Source organism: Pangasianodon hypophthalmus, chromosome 14, assembly GCF_027358585.1.
Source record: "Pangasianodon hypophthalmus isolate fPanHyp1 chromosome 14, fPanHyp1.pri, whole genome shotgun sequence".
Lineage (NCBI taxonomy): Eukaryota > Metazoa > Chordata > Actinopteri > Siluriformes > Pangasiidae > Pangasianodon > Pangasianodon hypophthalmus.
In genome coordinates this window covers 10,738,915-10,752,935 of record NC_069723.1, presented here as the reverse complement: position 1 = coordinate 10,752,935, position 14,021 = coordinate 10,738,915, and the positions used below count along the sequence as shown (strand labels likewise).

The following is a 14,021-nucleotide window of genomic DNA, read 5'->3' as shown; positions in this document are numbered from 1 at the left end:
ACAACAACAACAAAAAGAAACAACAATTACAACACAGAAAGCTTATGCATTTTAAAAAAATCTATTTAATCTATTAATTTCATGATTGTTACTGACAGTTATCAATAAAGTGGTTCCATCATTTAGAGCTCCCATTGAGCAAAACTAGCCCATGTAAGGAAACTTCTAAAGGCAATGCAATTGGGTGCCCAAAATAATCTTTCACATGTATTTTTGTTGAAGACTAGAACCCCAAAGCTACAAAGTTACGCCGACAAAAGCCAATCATCATAAGCCTAGACCACACTGCAGTAACTTTTTTATTATTTTTCCACAGCCTGGCTGGTAATAAACTGCCAAGACTAAAAAGTATGCACATCACTTTGGATTTCTCTATGGAAGCAAAATAACAGAGTCAAAACAGCTATTAATCTGAAAAGTATTTTGGCATCAAGTCTGTCTTCAACATGCCTAATCCCACATTAGTGCAAAAAGCTTCACATTTCTACACTGCCAACTAATCAGCCTGCTCTATAAACCAGTTCTGAATGAAGTTTGATGACTAACAGAAATACACTGCCTTCATTAAGTAAATGAACTTAAATTTGAGTAGATCATTCATTAAATTGAATAGAATGTTGATCTATTAGATATCATTAGTAGGAGAAGAGCCGTGTATTGTTTTTACCTTCTCAGAGTACATGGAAGGAGCACTGATGGGGTTGACGACCACCATGCTGGGCCCAGCGTAAGTGTGGATGAGGTTTCCTCCATAGCGCTGCCGTAGACAATGCATCACGCTCGACTCATTCAGGTAGAGCAGAGTCGCCAAGTCCTCAGAACGGTCAAAGGATGGAGGGTTCGCCTGGGAGAGGAAATTCCATCAGTGAACAGAGTGGTAGAGGCTGGAGTGAGACTAGTGACTGAGTGCAGGTTTGACACCTTGGGTGTGTCTGAAACTGAAAAAAATGCTGTCTATTACGTTTTAAGGAGGCAAGAAGACTCAATTCACATCAGAATCAAATGTCTGCATAGAATGCTGCCTTCATGTATGCTTCACTGTCCTACATATCCCATAAACCAGTGGGTCAGCCAGTCAGTAGAAAACAGCAGCAGAGAACATTTAATTTTCCCCAATGATACTTCCATCTCTCCTAATGGACTTCAGGGTTAGTGAGCCAATTGGCAACCTGGCAACATGCTGATGTGCGCTGCCTCTGAAGCCTGTTTCAAACAGTTTCCTTACAGAGGCGCCTTCAGAGTTTTTCAAGTTTTGCCTTATAAGACAGCTTTCTTATAAACAGCATAGGCAGCAAGTCATCAATGCAGCTGCTTTCTGTTTCTGACACACCCTCTGTTTTAATGGAATTAAAGGTGTCAAAGCTGCGTTAATTCAAACTGCTGTCCTGGATCCAATCTAATCAAACAGATGGTTCACTGAATTTAAAACCAGCTTTCAGATTATGAAAGCATATTATAAATAACTCTGCCAGGCTGAAAGAGAAATTTAACTTTCTTTGCACATGTTCTCCCATTAAAGACAGGTGAGCTCTCCGACAACTATTTTTTTGCTAATATTTTAACAGAAATCAAAACATTCTGTGTATGTGTGTGTGTGTGTGTTACTCAATTATAGAAACTCCTGCACAGTCCCGTCTACCACCTCCTGTGCCTCTGGTACAACAGACAAATAACCCTGCCCAGCAAGGTTCCTCTATTCAAACACACATCTCTGCCACACAGTGACACACAGCAAGAACACAGTAAACTGCTTATAGTCTGACCTTCTCCACATCATCCTCATCCACGTCCAGTACTGTCCCATCATGCTCCAGTTTGATCTTCACCTTCCCCTCTGGCAGGCTGCCCGCCTCCGTCTTCAGCAAAGTGGCTACAGTGACATGGGGAAAAAGACCAACCACAAACATGCTTAGCCCTAACAGCTTGCAAGTAACACAGCACAAAAGCAAGCGAAGACAAGGTTTACCATTTAACTGAAAGACTTAAGCTCTTGTTAATTAAATTGTTTATAGTCTTTAAAAAATAACCATGCTTTTGGCACAAAAGAAAACAATTGGTCACGAATATAACAACCACAGTAACCATAATATATAATGGTAAGACTACAGCAGTACCATAGAAAAATATACATAATAATCATACTACTCTATCATCATAGTACTCTATCATATGGTAGTATTATGGTTAATTATGAAATAAACATAGTTATCACAATACACCAGAGTGATATTACAGCAGCATTATAGTTTAACATAACCATAGTACCACAATAAAATCAAGGTGGTATCATGGGTCAAAGGTCGTCAAACATCAGCAAGCACCACAGTAAAACCATAATTCAGGAGTAATCAACTGGTAGACTGTGACTCGGATTTGGACCCAGCAAATTTCAGCAGATTGAACTGAGAGTTTTTAAACATGAACCCCAATGACTTCTGTGGCAGATTCTCTGTTGTGGATGGTTGTGTCAAATCAAGTACCTTTATGTAAATAAGTTTTTCAGGGACTTTCATGTTCAAAGACGACTGAACAGAGAACATGCACTTGCCAACCAAAAGATGCCAAAAGCATCTTTACAAGCCGCTGCTCATGTTTTGTCACAGGGCAGCGTAACACACTTGGAGGAAAGTGCTATCTACCCTCTTCCACATACCTGAGCTCACAGACACCCATGTTCAGCTAGGTGTCACTGTGATTGACAAGAGAAAGAAAGTATGCCATCCCTCCCACCCAGAGAGCATGGCCAATTTTGCTCCCTTGGCTCCTGCCCATGAATTTGCGATTTCCTGACGACAGGGTGACTGTTCTTCTGTTGCACCACTCGGGTGCCCATTGTGAATGTTTGTAAGGATGATATGAAACACTTAAAAGAGCATTTTGCTACACAGGGCTGGTGTGCAGCAGAGGAACTCACCCAAAGAGAAGCCATCCTTGTGGACCAGCCACAGTTTCTCGGAGCCGTACCATGCCTGCTCTGCAGCTATCTGCTCCTCTGTCTTCACCTGTACAGGAAAATACACCCATTACACTCAATCACGATACTTTATACAGAGTCACGCCCAAACCCACTCAAAAGCACTCCATGCATGCTGCATGCATTGGAGAATGAGTACCACAGGAGTTATGATAGAAGTTGCCTTTTGGTGCTGTTTGAAAATCTTAGTCAGCATGAAAGGCCAACTTCTACACTGCAGGGGTGTATGATGGGTAACCAGAGGTGCTTTCAAATAAAGGGTACAAATAAACTAGGAGTTCAGATGACCAGCAGGGTCAGTTTACACAAGAAAGCAGGGTGTTAAGGTGCTGACTGCTTGGAAACAACTTCAGCTGCACTGTTAGTCACTGCTCCAATTTTCCCCAGTGTTTACTAATAGAATGTTGGAAAGCACTGAGTGGTGGTATAATTTCACATCAGAACATCACATAACAAGAAAGAATGGTATAACTGATTATTCATATTCATGATTCATTTTAAACCCTCATGTAAATATTTACGGGAGTAAATGTCAAACTCGGACAGATCTGTGACTAAAATCCTGCATTTCTCACTCGGTGTAAAAGCAAACAGGTACAACAACACACCACCAGATGGACAGTAACAGAAGGCCCAAACCAGCCAAACATGTCAAAATATTCACAAATGGTTTTTATTGTTTGTTACCTATCAGAACATTGGTAGTTTACTATTTTAATGTGTTACTGGTGCTATTGGGGTAGTGTTGTTGTTTAGGGTAGGTGTGAGAGATCACAGCACTCCAAACAAAGGGCACACGTGGCACTCTTGACATGGAAAGTCAAGGGGCAAGAGCACATGTGTTGCTGAATCACACACACACAGAGCAGACTGCAGACCTTAGGCTGGGCGGCAGCAGCGTGGGCCGCCTGTAGGATAGCCACGGGATCCTCTTCCACCTGTCCCTGTGACACGGCAGTTGACCAGAAGGAGGCAAATACACTGTTACACACTATCACATGCTCTACATTCACATTCCTATGTGCTACTCTGTTAGACAAAGATATTAGAAATGTTTATTTTAAACAACTGGGAAGGAGAGACAATGGGAGGAATTACGTCAGAGCACATAGTATAACAGTTAAGCTGTAAGGAGGAAAGAGCTAATTACGTTGCACTTCACTTCTCAAAACTAATTCTGCATTACAAAAAAAACACATTCATAGTTTGATTTAAAACAGCATTGCCTAAGGGAACAATTAAGATGGTCAACATTGTTGTTAATACCATTTGCTGTCTACAGCTTACCTAATTGAATAAAATGGCTTACCAGACTAAGACCCTGTGCTGGAGAGATGAAGTAATACATAGAGGTATGAACAATATAAACATGAAGGTGCAATGTGACAACAGCAGGTGGTATTCATAAATAGCAACGCCGCGCAAATCACTTACAAATGCCAACCAACTAATATCACACCGTTTCACTAAAACATAACTGCTAAATGCTGCTGGCTTCATGCTGAAGAAGCCCATCTTTAGCCACCATGCAATGGCTAGGCTTACCAACACAAGAATGAATACAACAAGCATTAAGGGTGTAACTAATGTCATGTGGGGGGCTGCATCACAGAGAGAGTTATCCTGAGGTCTGCTTACTAAAATAAACAATTTTAAAAATTCAAGCATTAATCGACAAATGAAGAAAAAAGAAGCAGTTATCGGCATAGGGAAAATGGAGAGGGCATGGAACAGAGGCTTACGCTGAAGCAGACCGCACGAGAACACACTGCGGCGAGGCTGAGAGATGAGGCCGATTTCTCAGGCTGGCCCTGGACCTGAGTGGATGTGGACACAGATGCACTTTGCACAGGCTCCAGCTAAAGTAGCCAGCCAATCAGCGACATCAAGCACCGCAGCCAAGACAGTAGTGGACGAAAAACAGAAAGGCAGATGAGAAAACAGGAACAGGTAAGGAGAGTACAACAGACAGAGAAATGGAGATGAACATGAAAGAACTCCAGAGAAAATGAAATTCTGAGATGCTGATGTTACATCAGAAAGGCAATGGAGTGAGACACAGAAGCATGCAGATAAGACTTAAGCAAAATGTATGTGAGATTTGAGTGAGTGGAGCAAAATGGACAAAGGGAATCAAGGGTCATTTGTGTAATTTCACAAGTAGTGTCAAATTCTGACATCTGTCTTAATAAGACAGAGTTTAGGTATACCAGGATGTTCAATCGATACCATCTTTACAACTATAGGAATAATAGGTTAACTGTAGACAGGGCTGGGCAATATAATATCGATATCATGATAAATTATGTGACAATACACTTCTCTGCGATATCTCAGGCATAACTGCATGTTTTTCCATCATTTATTAAAAATAGGTTAGAAAATAACGACTGATGTTACAATTTTATTCAGAATATTTAAAATTGTAAAATAGCTTTCATTTATTATTAAGATTTATTAGAATTATATTTTTTATTTAATTTATTTCAGTTTTTCAAATGCAACAATTATTGTTTCGCTGGCAGTTTGTCAGCAGTCCTATATATTGTAATACCCATCATGTATCATACACGTCAAGTATCATGATATGATATTTTTGTTATATCACCCACCCCTAGTCTAAGAGTGAAAAATTGAGGGTGAAGTATTTTAGTTTTAGGAGGGCAAAAAACAGATAAGCTTTACTGGGAGAAGACTCAAATCCAGAGCAGAGGAAAAGAATTAGGTTGCAAATAAAGGAAAATGAGAAATAACACTAAAGGAGACGAAAAAAGACGACAATAATTACAGATGCAAAGAAGATCTGCTCCAATCGTCTTTGAGCTGCTTCGGTAGGACTCAGTGGAGGGCTCTCCTACAAGTCATACCACCGAAAGGAAGTGTAGCTGTGAATGCTGTATGGCTACAGTGTGTGACCACATGGTTCGTTAGACCTCTTAGTGCAGATTAACGCAACATAGCCTACCACATAGATGGCAGACGTATGTTAGTTTTGTCTATTCTAATGCTTTTCATTCCTGCAATGTGCATCAAGTGCGCACCCAACAGCTGCAAAGTTGAGCATGCACACACACACACAAGCAAACAAACACACCTTTTGGATCACAGGTGGATGAGACTCTTTAGATATGATGCCACGACAAGAGTTCCCAGTTTGTGTTGAGGACAGACGTGATATTGTCTTCACCTTTGAATATTATGCATATACACACATTGTACATGAAACACACTCGCATACACAGTATGTGCATAAGGTCAGTGTGTTGCCATATTCAATTGCACTCATTTTCCAATAAATGAACCTGTGATAAAACAAGCCCATATCAGCCAGATTTCAACATGCAATGCACCACTCCAAGCTAAATAATTCACTACGAAAAGGCTTCATACAGACCACGCCACACATCAACATACGTGAATTATGTTTCAGTCGGCAGATTTCCTCTCTATTTTCTCCCTCATGCACAAAGCGTGTAAGCACCATTAACTGCCTTGTTAGGCCCACACTCCCATTCTAACTCCGTGTTGGTCACACAGATTCAGAGGCCTGCCCTTGACAACAGAGCCACAAAGCCTTACTGCTACGGAGAGGTTCTACCTCACAGGCTAGGAAGAACTAACTGTTGTTAGTCCAAGAAGCAGATTTCTGTTAAACATGGACAGACTCCAAATAACATGGTCCAAATAGAAGTGACAAGACTGCTAACAAGAAACTAAATCCTAACAAAAATCCTACGACGGCTGGTGTGACAACAGCTTTATAAAAAGCAGCTCTTTTCACTCATTAAAGAGACCACATTCCCGTCTTTGTGTTTTCTATTAGATCACATGACAGAGGCTTGTGAATTTTCCAGTCAAAGTTCAACTTGATAAAGATAAAGAAGGCTGACGTGAACATAACTGCTACACAAACAATTGCATCTTTCACATCCTATTTCCTTTCCCCTTCAGTGAGTTGCCTTTTCTGCCAAGGAAATCTTTATTAATTTTTGTTCTGAGAAAAACAGAAAATTGAAGGCCTCCTTAGCAAAATCATAAATGTTATCCCTAAACCACAGATTTCAGTCATAACCCAAGTAAAAAAAAAATTAAATAAGTAGAATTCGACACCAACAGCATCAACGGGGATGTCTCCGCCACCAAAAACGGGCCTTGTGCTCCTGAACATGAACATAAAAGTAACATCTCTGTAAAACAAACTGAAAACTATTTCAAGCATTTGACCTTACCGTGATCATGACCTTATTTGAATCAATTACAAAATCTAACCAGTTCATCTGCTGGTTACAATGATAATTCCATACAAATCCTACAAACATTCAACCACTGGTTGTTGAGATATTGAGCTAACAAGAATTTCAGACGGTCACACAGACAATCTAAAACATGTGATACCCATGGCAAATTTACTCTGGCAAATAACCATTCTCCCACCTGTTGGGAAAACAATTTGCTCTTGCTGTACAAAGTAAGTGATGTTAGAACCATTAAAATCACGTGTTAATGCAAAGAAGTTAAATCTTCAAAACTTTGTACAAACATGCTAGTTTAGTTGCCCTGAATTCTCACACGCAGTCCAACAATGTTAAAATGTTTCATGCAGCAAAAATGCAGGTAGTACCTTTAGGCTCATTGTAGCCAGTTGTTTGGGGGTTGGGGTGAACCTGGGCGAAGTGGCTAACGGTTCAGGACATGAGTTACTGGTGGATTTGACAGGAGTAAGAACTGGAGGTACTTTGGAAGTTACAGGTGCTGGCTTGGGCGCAATGGGTACAGGTTTAGGATCTGGAATGGATACTGGTGGTGCAGAAACTGTAGGGGTTTTAGGGACTTCAGTAGCTTTGGGAATAAAACCAGCCAGATGAACTATGGGGGAAGGTTTTGGCACAGGTACTCTCTTGGGAGCTGGGATGAATCCAGCTGGTGGGGTGACAGGTGACTTAACTGGAGAGGAAGTAGCAGGAGACGTAGGAGGAGAAGATGCCAAAGTCTTTTCCTCTGGCTTTGAATGCATACTCTGACTGGCTTCTGGTTTCTGCACACTCTTCCCTTTTGCTGCTGAGCTTTCTTTGTCTTCAGTGTTCTCCTCCTTCTTGTGCTCTTGTTTTTCTGCAGCCACCTCCTTACAGGGACGAGGTCGTGGATCCCTGGTTCTGCCTCGGCTCATCAGGCTGGCTAGTCCTGTGGAGATGTCATCTTTCTCCTCCTTCTTTATGGAGTCATGTTTAAAAGAGAACATGGGCATCCTTGTGACCTTGGGCACAGATGCTGGCATAGGTTTGGGTGGCTCAGGGGCAGAATGGGGTATTACAGGTGCTGTTGAAGGTTTGGGTGGCTCAGCGGTGGATTTTGGAGGCTCAGTGGGAGTCTGACAAAGAGTAGTGGACATAGAAGCAGAAGCAGTGTCTTCATCTGCAGGTTCTACCCTCCTCACCACTCTCTTCACCACCTTCACAACCTTCTTGCGAGTTACACCATTCGGGTCCTCTGCCACCTCTGGCTGTCGGGCACGGACTGTGGTTGTGGTGTTGCTAGCTAAAGGACCATTGGTCTTGCTATCTCCATTCAGGACAGGCTCACAACTCTGTAAATCTGGACGGGGCTCAGGGCTTTTGAAGCGCTCTTGGATGTTGGATGGTTCTAGGTTCTTGATGATAGAAAACCTGTTTCTCGTGGGTGAAGGGCTCTTGAATCGTTCCCGGATCTGGGGCTGGGACTGGGCATGTCCAGGAGGATCTCGAGCAGGCTGGGGGCTCTTGGTACGCAGCAGGACTTTAGCAGGCTCCAGACAGGGTACTGACTGGGAGCGACTACTGAGACTGCCATTACTATCTGACTACTCAGCCAGATGGCATTGGGTGGGGAACAGGAGTGTTAAAGGACACATATTAATAAATTCCAGAGAAATGATACACTACTTATAATAAATACTGATAAGAGGAATGCAAAGTACTTCTGAAAATACATCTTAGCCTTAGACCTTGAAAAGCACATAATCTAAATATTACTAACAGGCTCATCGAGCTAAAGAGCCAGGATTGTGCTCAAGTTCCTGTTCATGCATTACTGAACTGCCTCATTTGCCCTGTCACCACTGAGGTCAATGACACAAGGAATAACAATCAACAAAGTAGGTCAAAGTGAAGCAGGTCATTGACCAATAGTGACACACTGCCCTATATTGAACCAAGGTCTTAAGCCAGAATACTGATATAAGACATACAGCTTAGAATGGCATGCAGATCTAAGCCTAGGACTTGCATTTCCATACCTCATTTGGCTTGCACTTATACAGCAGTCCAGCAGACCTCATTCACTGCCAAAAGCTACACTAAACCCATTCGAATAAATCATGACTGAGATGACATCTGTAGAATAACACTTCACTTACTAGCTAACCAGTGTAATTACAAGCACCATTTAACATGGTTTACATGACAGTCTCCCTGAGGCCTTTGTGGAATCTATGATGAACAGATCTAATCCTTGTGCAGCTCATTCATGCACTTTATGGCTCTGCATGTAGCTTACTATGTGATGCTAAAGCCTATAGCTTGATAGACTTAACCATAAGAGATATAAGCAGCCTGCAGTACTACAAAAGACTCAGCAAATCATTTCAGTGTTGTGCTGACTGTGCTACAGTAAGGTAAGAGCATTATTTCTGAATCTCAAAAGCAGGTAATTTCAGTTGTTCAACTCAGTGAACACAATATCCAGTTCTGTGTTAATCAAAGGTTCTAAGTAAAATGGATTGTGCAACAAGGAGTAATATAAAGCATTATAGGCTATACAAGAATGTTTCCTCTAGAGCCCCAGTAAAATCTGATTCCTGTCAGTAAGTAGTGATGGTTTTTCACAGCACTTACACTTTCTTTCAAACTCTTTGGGGCTGCCTTGGTCTCTTCTTTAACCTGAAGTGGGTAATGGGAGAAAGTAATTATGATGTGCACTTTAAACCAATTAAATTGCAGCTGAGCCAGGTTGTGCTACAGATTATATACACACACCACACACTCATGCATGACCTACTGAAATTGGAGTAATAAGTCGCACAATATGACCTAAGTTCAAAATTTATCTTGTTATATTTAAACCAGCAGCATCCTTTTACTGAAGTGTTAGGCAAGCAGCAGCTTTTCTAAATGAAGTACTTTGGCAAAGCACCAGTAGACTTGCAGTACGCCCTAGAATATGATCCGTGTTACAGTGCATTGGTCATTTTCATACAGTGAACCATGTTCCCCAAAGTACACACAACATACATTAACTGAGCCATGCGTTTGAATATACACTGATGACTACTATGAGAGGTATCACCCTTGGTTTTTTATTATTATAGCCATGATGCATGCAGAAAATCCACAGCTTGGACCACAGAGTGCAGTGAATGAAGAATTGAGAATGGAACACCACTTTCCTTTTGCTCCCAGAAGGAAAAGCGTGATGAGAAAGCCATGGTGGTGACGTTGCGCTCATGAGCTGGGCCGGCTAAGGAGCAACAGGGGATGAATGGCAGGGAGAGCTGTTATGTGACAGCCAAGAGATAAGATTCCGAGCACAACCAATTCTGGTATTGAAGACGTCAACCTTGGACCAAGCTTCAAGTAAGAATGTCTTCACGGCACTAGAGGAAAGAAGAGATACTGAACCTGCTGTGTAAAGTGAGGTTTAGAGAGTGAAAAGGGTAAGGATTAACACATGACAGGGTGTGCTGTTATAGAAAAATTATCAGCGATGGGGTGGTGTAATGCCGTTACCACCTCAAAATTTATTATTTTCCTACAACAGGAGTGTTTTATTCTTCTTATACCACAGCAATTTGCAAACAATTACAATTTTTATTTATTAAAGAACATACTTTTCATCTGAGAGAGGAACTGCAGTTTGTTACCGAGAAACCACATACAAAGTCTTCTCTCCTGAATATTCTCTCATAGTGGAAACTTAAAACCTAACATAACCGCTATATCTCTGACTTTTACAAAGACAACATTAATTAGATTATGTATAGCATCCTCCGTACAAGTACCTGCGAATAAGCTGTTGCTAAAGAAACCACAGCATCTTAAAACAACAACATTAATACAAACCTCAGATTTGCCTTGTAGCCTGTACTACAGTCAGAGCTGCTGTTATAGAAAGTTAGTCAACACCTACTGACCAACCAGATTCAAGAATCCTATACCATTGCTGTATAAGATGCTTTGTAACAGTCAAAGTACTTTGGAAAGTTTGCCAACACCGGAGACTCTTACGCGTATCTGTTTTACGCTTTCCAATTTCTAAAATAAATGACAGTTTCTCTGTAAAAAGGTATGTCTTTTGTCGAAAAAGGAAGAAAAAGGAGACCCAGGAGTTGAGGGAACAACATTGCTATAAAGGATAGTCAGGTCCATAAATTTTTGGCCAGTGACAAAGTTATTGTTAATGATCTCATAGAAAATAATCGTTACGCTAAAAAAAATCAAAACAAACCATCATAGACATAGCAAAAACATTAGGTGTGGCCAAATAAACTATTTGGTACATACTTAGAACGAAGGAATGCTCACACCAAAAGGCCTGGAATACCACAAAAAACAGCTGTGGTATATGAGCAGAAGAATTCTTTCTCTGGTGGAGAAAAACTCCCTTTACCACAGTTGGCCAGATCAAGAACACCCTCCAGGGGGCACATCTGTGTCAAAGTCAACAATCAGGAGAAGACTTCACCAGAGTAAATGCAGAGGGTTTCTCATAAGATGTAAACCATTGGTAAGCTTCAAAAACAGTAAGACCAGATTCACATCCTATGGCCAAATAAGACAAATATCAAATTGTACCATAATGATGGGAAGACTATGGAGAATGGAAAGAACTGCATGTGAGCTGAAGCATACCACCTCATCTCATGGTGTAGGCATGCATGGCTGCTAATGGAACTGGTTCCCTTTTATTTATTGGGACTGCGGACGAAAGCAGCAGGATGAATTCTGAAGTGTATTGGGCTATATTATTTGCTCAGGTTCAGCCAAATGCTTCAAAACTGCAATGGCCAAGTCAATCATCTGACCTAAATTCAGTTGAGCATGTATTTCACTTGCTGAAGACAACCCTGAAGGCAGAAACGCCCCAAGAGCAAGCAGGAACTGAATACAGCTGCCGTAAAGGCCTGGCAGAGCATCACCAGTGAAGAAACCCAGCTTCTGATGATGTCTATGGATTCCAGACTTCAGGCAGACATTGACTGCAAAGGATTTGCAACCTTGTTTTGGGAGTGTTAGGGTGTTTTGGGACCACATATAAAAAGTGCTGTAATTCCTACACTGTTCATCCAATTTGGATGTAAATACCCTTAACTTAATGCTGAAAAACGGCGCTCATATTCATTATTTCAACTGATTCCAGACTTCAACACACTGTGGAAGACAGCTAAAATAACAATAACTTTGTCAATTTCCAACTATTTATCGACCTCAGTGGTCTGGTTAAGTGTTCTGACAGGAAAAGGAACTGGTCTCGTGGACGTTCAACAACAGTACATGTAAGCATAAATCCTTTAAAAAAACGTGACATCATTCATTAATAAATTAAATATTGTAATCGTTGGCAAATTACTGTGGTATAAGCATAATAACACACTACGGAAAGTGCTGTTACATGAAAATAATATACTTAGTGGTGGTAACAGACCTCCACTTCTATTTTCATATAATAGCACCAACCACTAGTACACTAGTATTATAAAAGTAGACACATTCGGTGAATACACCGTGTAATATCTGTAATACCGAGAATGCTGTAAGGTTTCAAAACGTTGGGCAAAATGTGAGGCTGCAGCTCTAGACCTGTCCGCTGGACCAGAGAACCATTTCAACTTTCAACAAAACTGTCCCTATTAGTGGTTAACCTACAGTTCTCAACCTGTATAGGCTCATCATTACAAACCAGCAAACAATATACCACAACTGCATGATAGCTCGCAATATATTATAAACACACTAAATTACAGGCATTTCTGCCTATTACATCATGTGAATTCTGTGATTCCTCTAACAAAAACACACATCTGGAACATCTGCTATGATGCCCACAGCAAAACTGTTTGATTATTGAAATCAGGTTAATTATGTGTCTCAAGGTTCACAGGCTTCTAACACACACACACACACACACACACACACCCCTGCTAAATAAAGAGTCGTTGATGTGCTTATCTATGTAAAGTGAAGTGAGAGCACAACCTTTTTTTGGGAGCTACGTCAACATCTTAACAAAGACAGTGCACAAATTCACGGAGAAAAGAACCAAATTATCAAATCTAGAACATTCACATACAACTGAAAAACCACTGTTCAACAGCTCTCACTAAAACCACGTATGCGTGATAGCCTGGGAAAACCTTTCACATGATGAACTCTGACATTTTCCACTATATATAGTTCTGGAAACTATAGGTTTCTCAACCACAAGTAAAGTTTCAGCTTTAAAAATTTAAAAAAGGAGAATATAAAATTTTTTTTTTAAAGGAGAATACTTAAAGTTTCCATTCTGACTGCAGCAGTGGTGCATAATGAACATTTTGAAGACAGTACGCGACAAGTAATTATCAAACAACTTCACTGTGTGAAGAAATCGTAGCTAACATGGTTTTAAAAACCTTTAGGTAGACTGACTGCTTTTATCTACGCATTTATTAAACTGGCTCCTTACACAATGTGATATTTAAAAGAAGACATCCTAATCGAGATTAAAAAGTAAATTAAAACTATTTCGCCTAATTTTGGTGAACTACATTATGGTTTACATTTGAGGTCACAAAGTATGTTATAGGCAGAAAAAAACATATTTTGGCCATAATCCAATTTCTATTTGCCAGAATTTAGCCACTGCAACATCAAGTGGGTTTTCCCAGACATCAACACAATTTTAGTTTTTTTATTATTTTGTCTGAAGATGGCAAATCAATTGTAGTAATAATGTTTTGCTGACCCCAGATTTATCACCAGGCGTTAACACAGAAATAACACCCTACCCAGAATAACTAACCTGCAAGACAACGGCT

General features: G+C 40.6%; 1 protein-coding gene across 13 annotated transcripts in view; it reads right to left on the bottom strand.

Annotated features, from left to right (window-relative positions):
- The window catches only part of myo18ab (myosin XVIIIA b), a 95,646-nt gene that overhangs the window by 51,335 nt on the left and 30,290 nt on the right, over nucleotides 1-14,021 (bottom strand). For 5 of the 13 annotated variants that reach the window (XM_053239900.1, XM_053239899.1, XM_053239909.1 and 2 more), the window contains exons 3-7: nucleotides 4,717-4,833; nucleotides 3,853-3,918; nucleotides 2,915-3,002; nucleotides 1,764-1,870; nucleotides 668-844 (exon numbers count right to left, since the gene is read on the bottom strand). In XM_053239900.1, the coding sequence (XP_053095875.1) occupies nucleotides 668-844; nucleotides 1,764-1,870; nucleotides 2,915-3,002; nucleotides 3,853-3,918; nucleotides 4,717-4,833 (555 nt within the window). Of the gene's footprint in view, nucleotides 1-667; nucleotides 845-1,763; nucleotides 1,871-2,914; nucleotides 3,003-3,852; nucleotides 3,919-4,716; nucleotides 4,834-6,068; nucleotides 6,162-7,595; nucleotides 8,496-14,021 lie in introns of those variants that run through there. The other 8 variants (XM_053239904.1, XM_053239911.1, XM_053239903.1 and 5 more) reach the window with 7 other exon arrangements.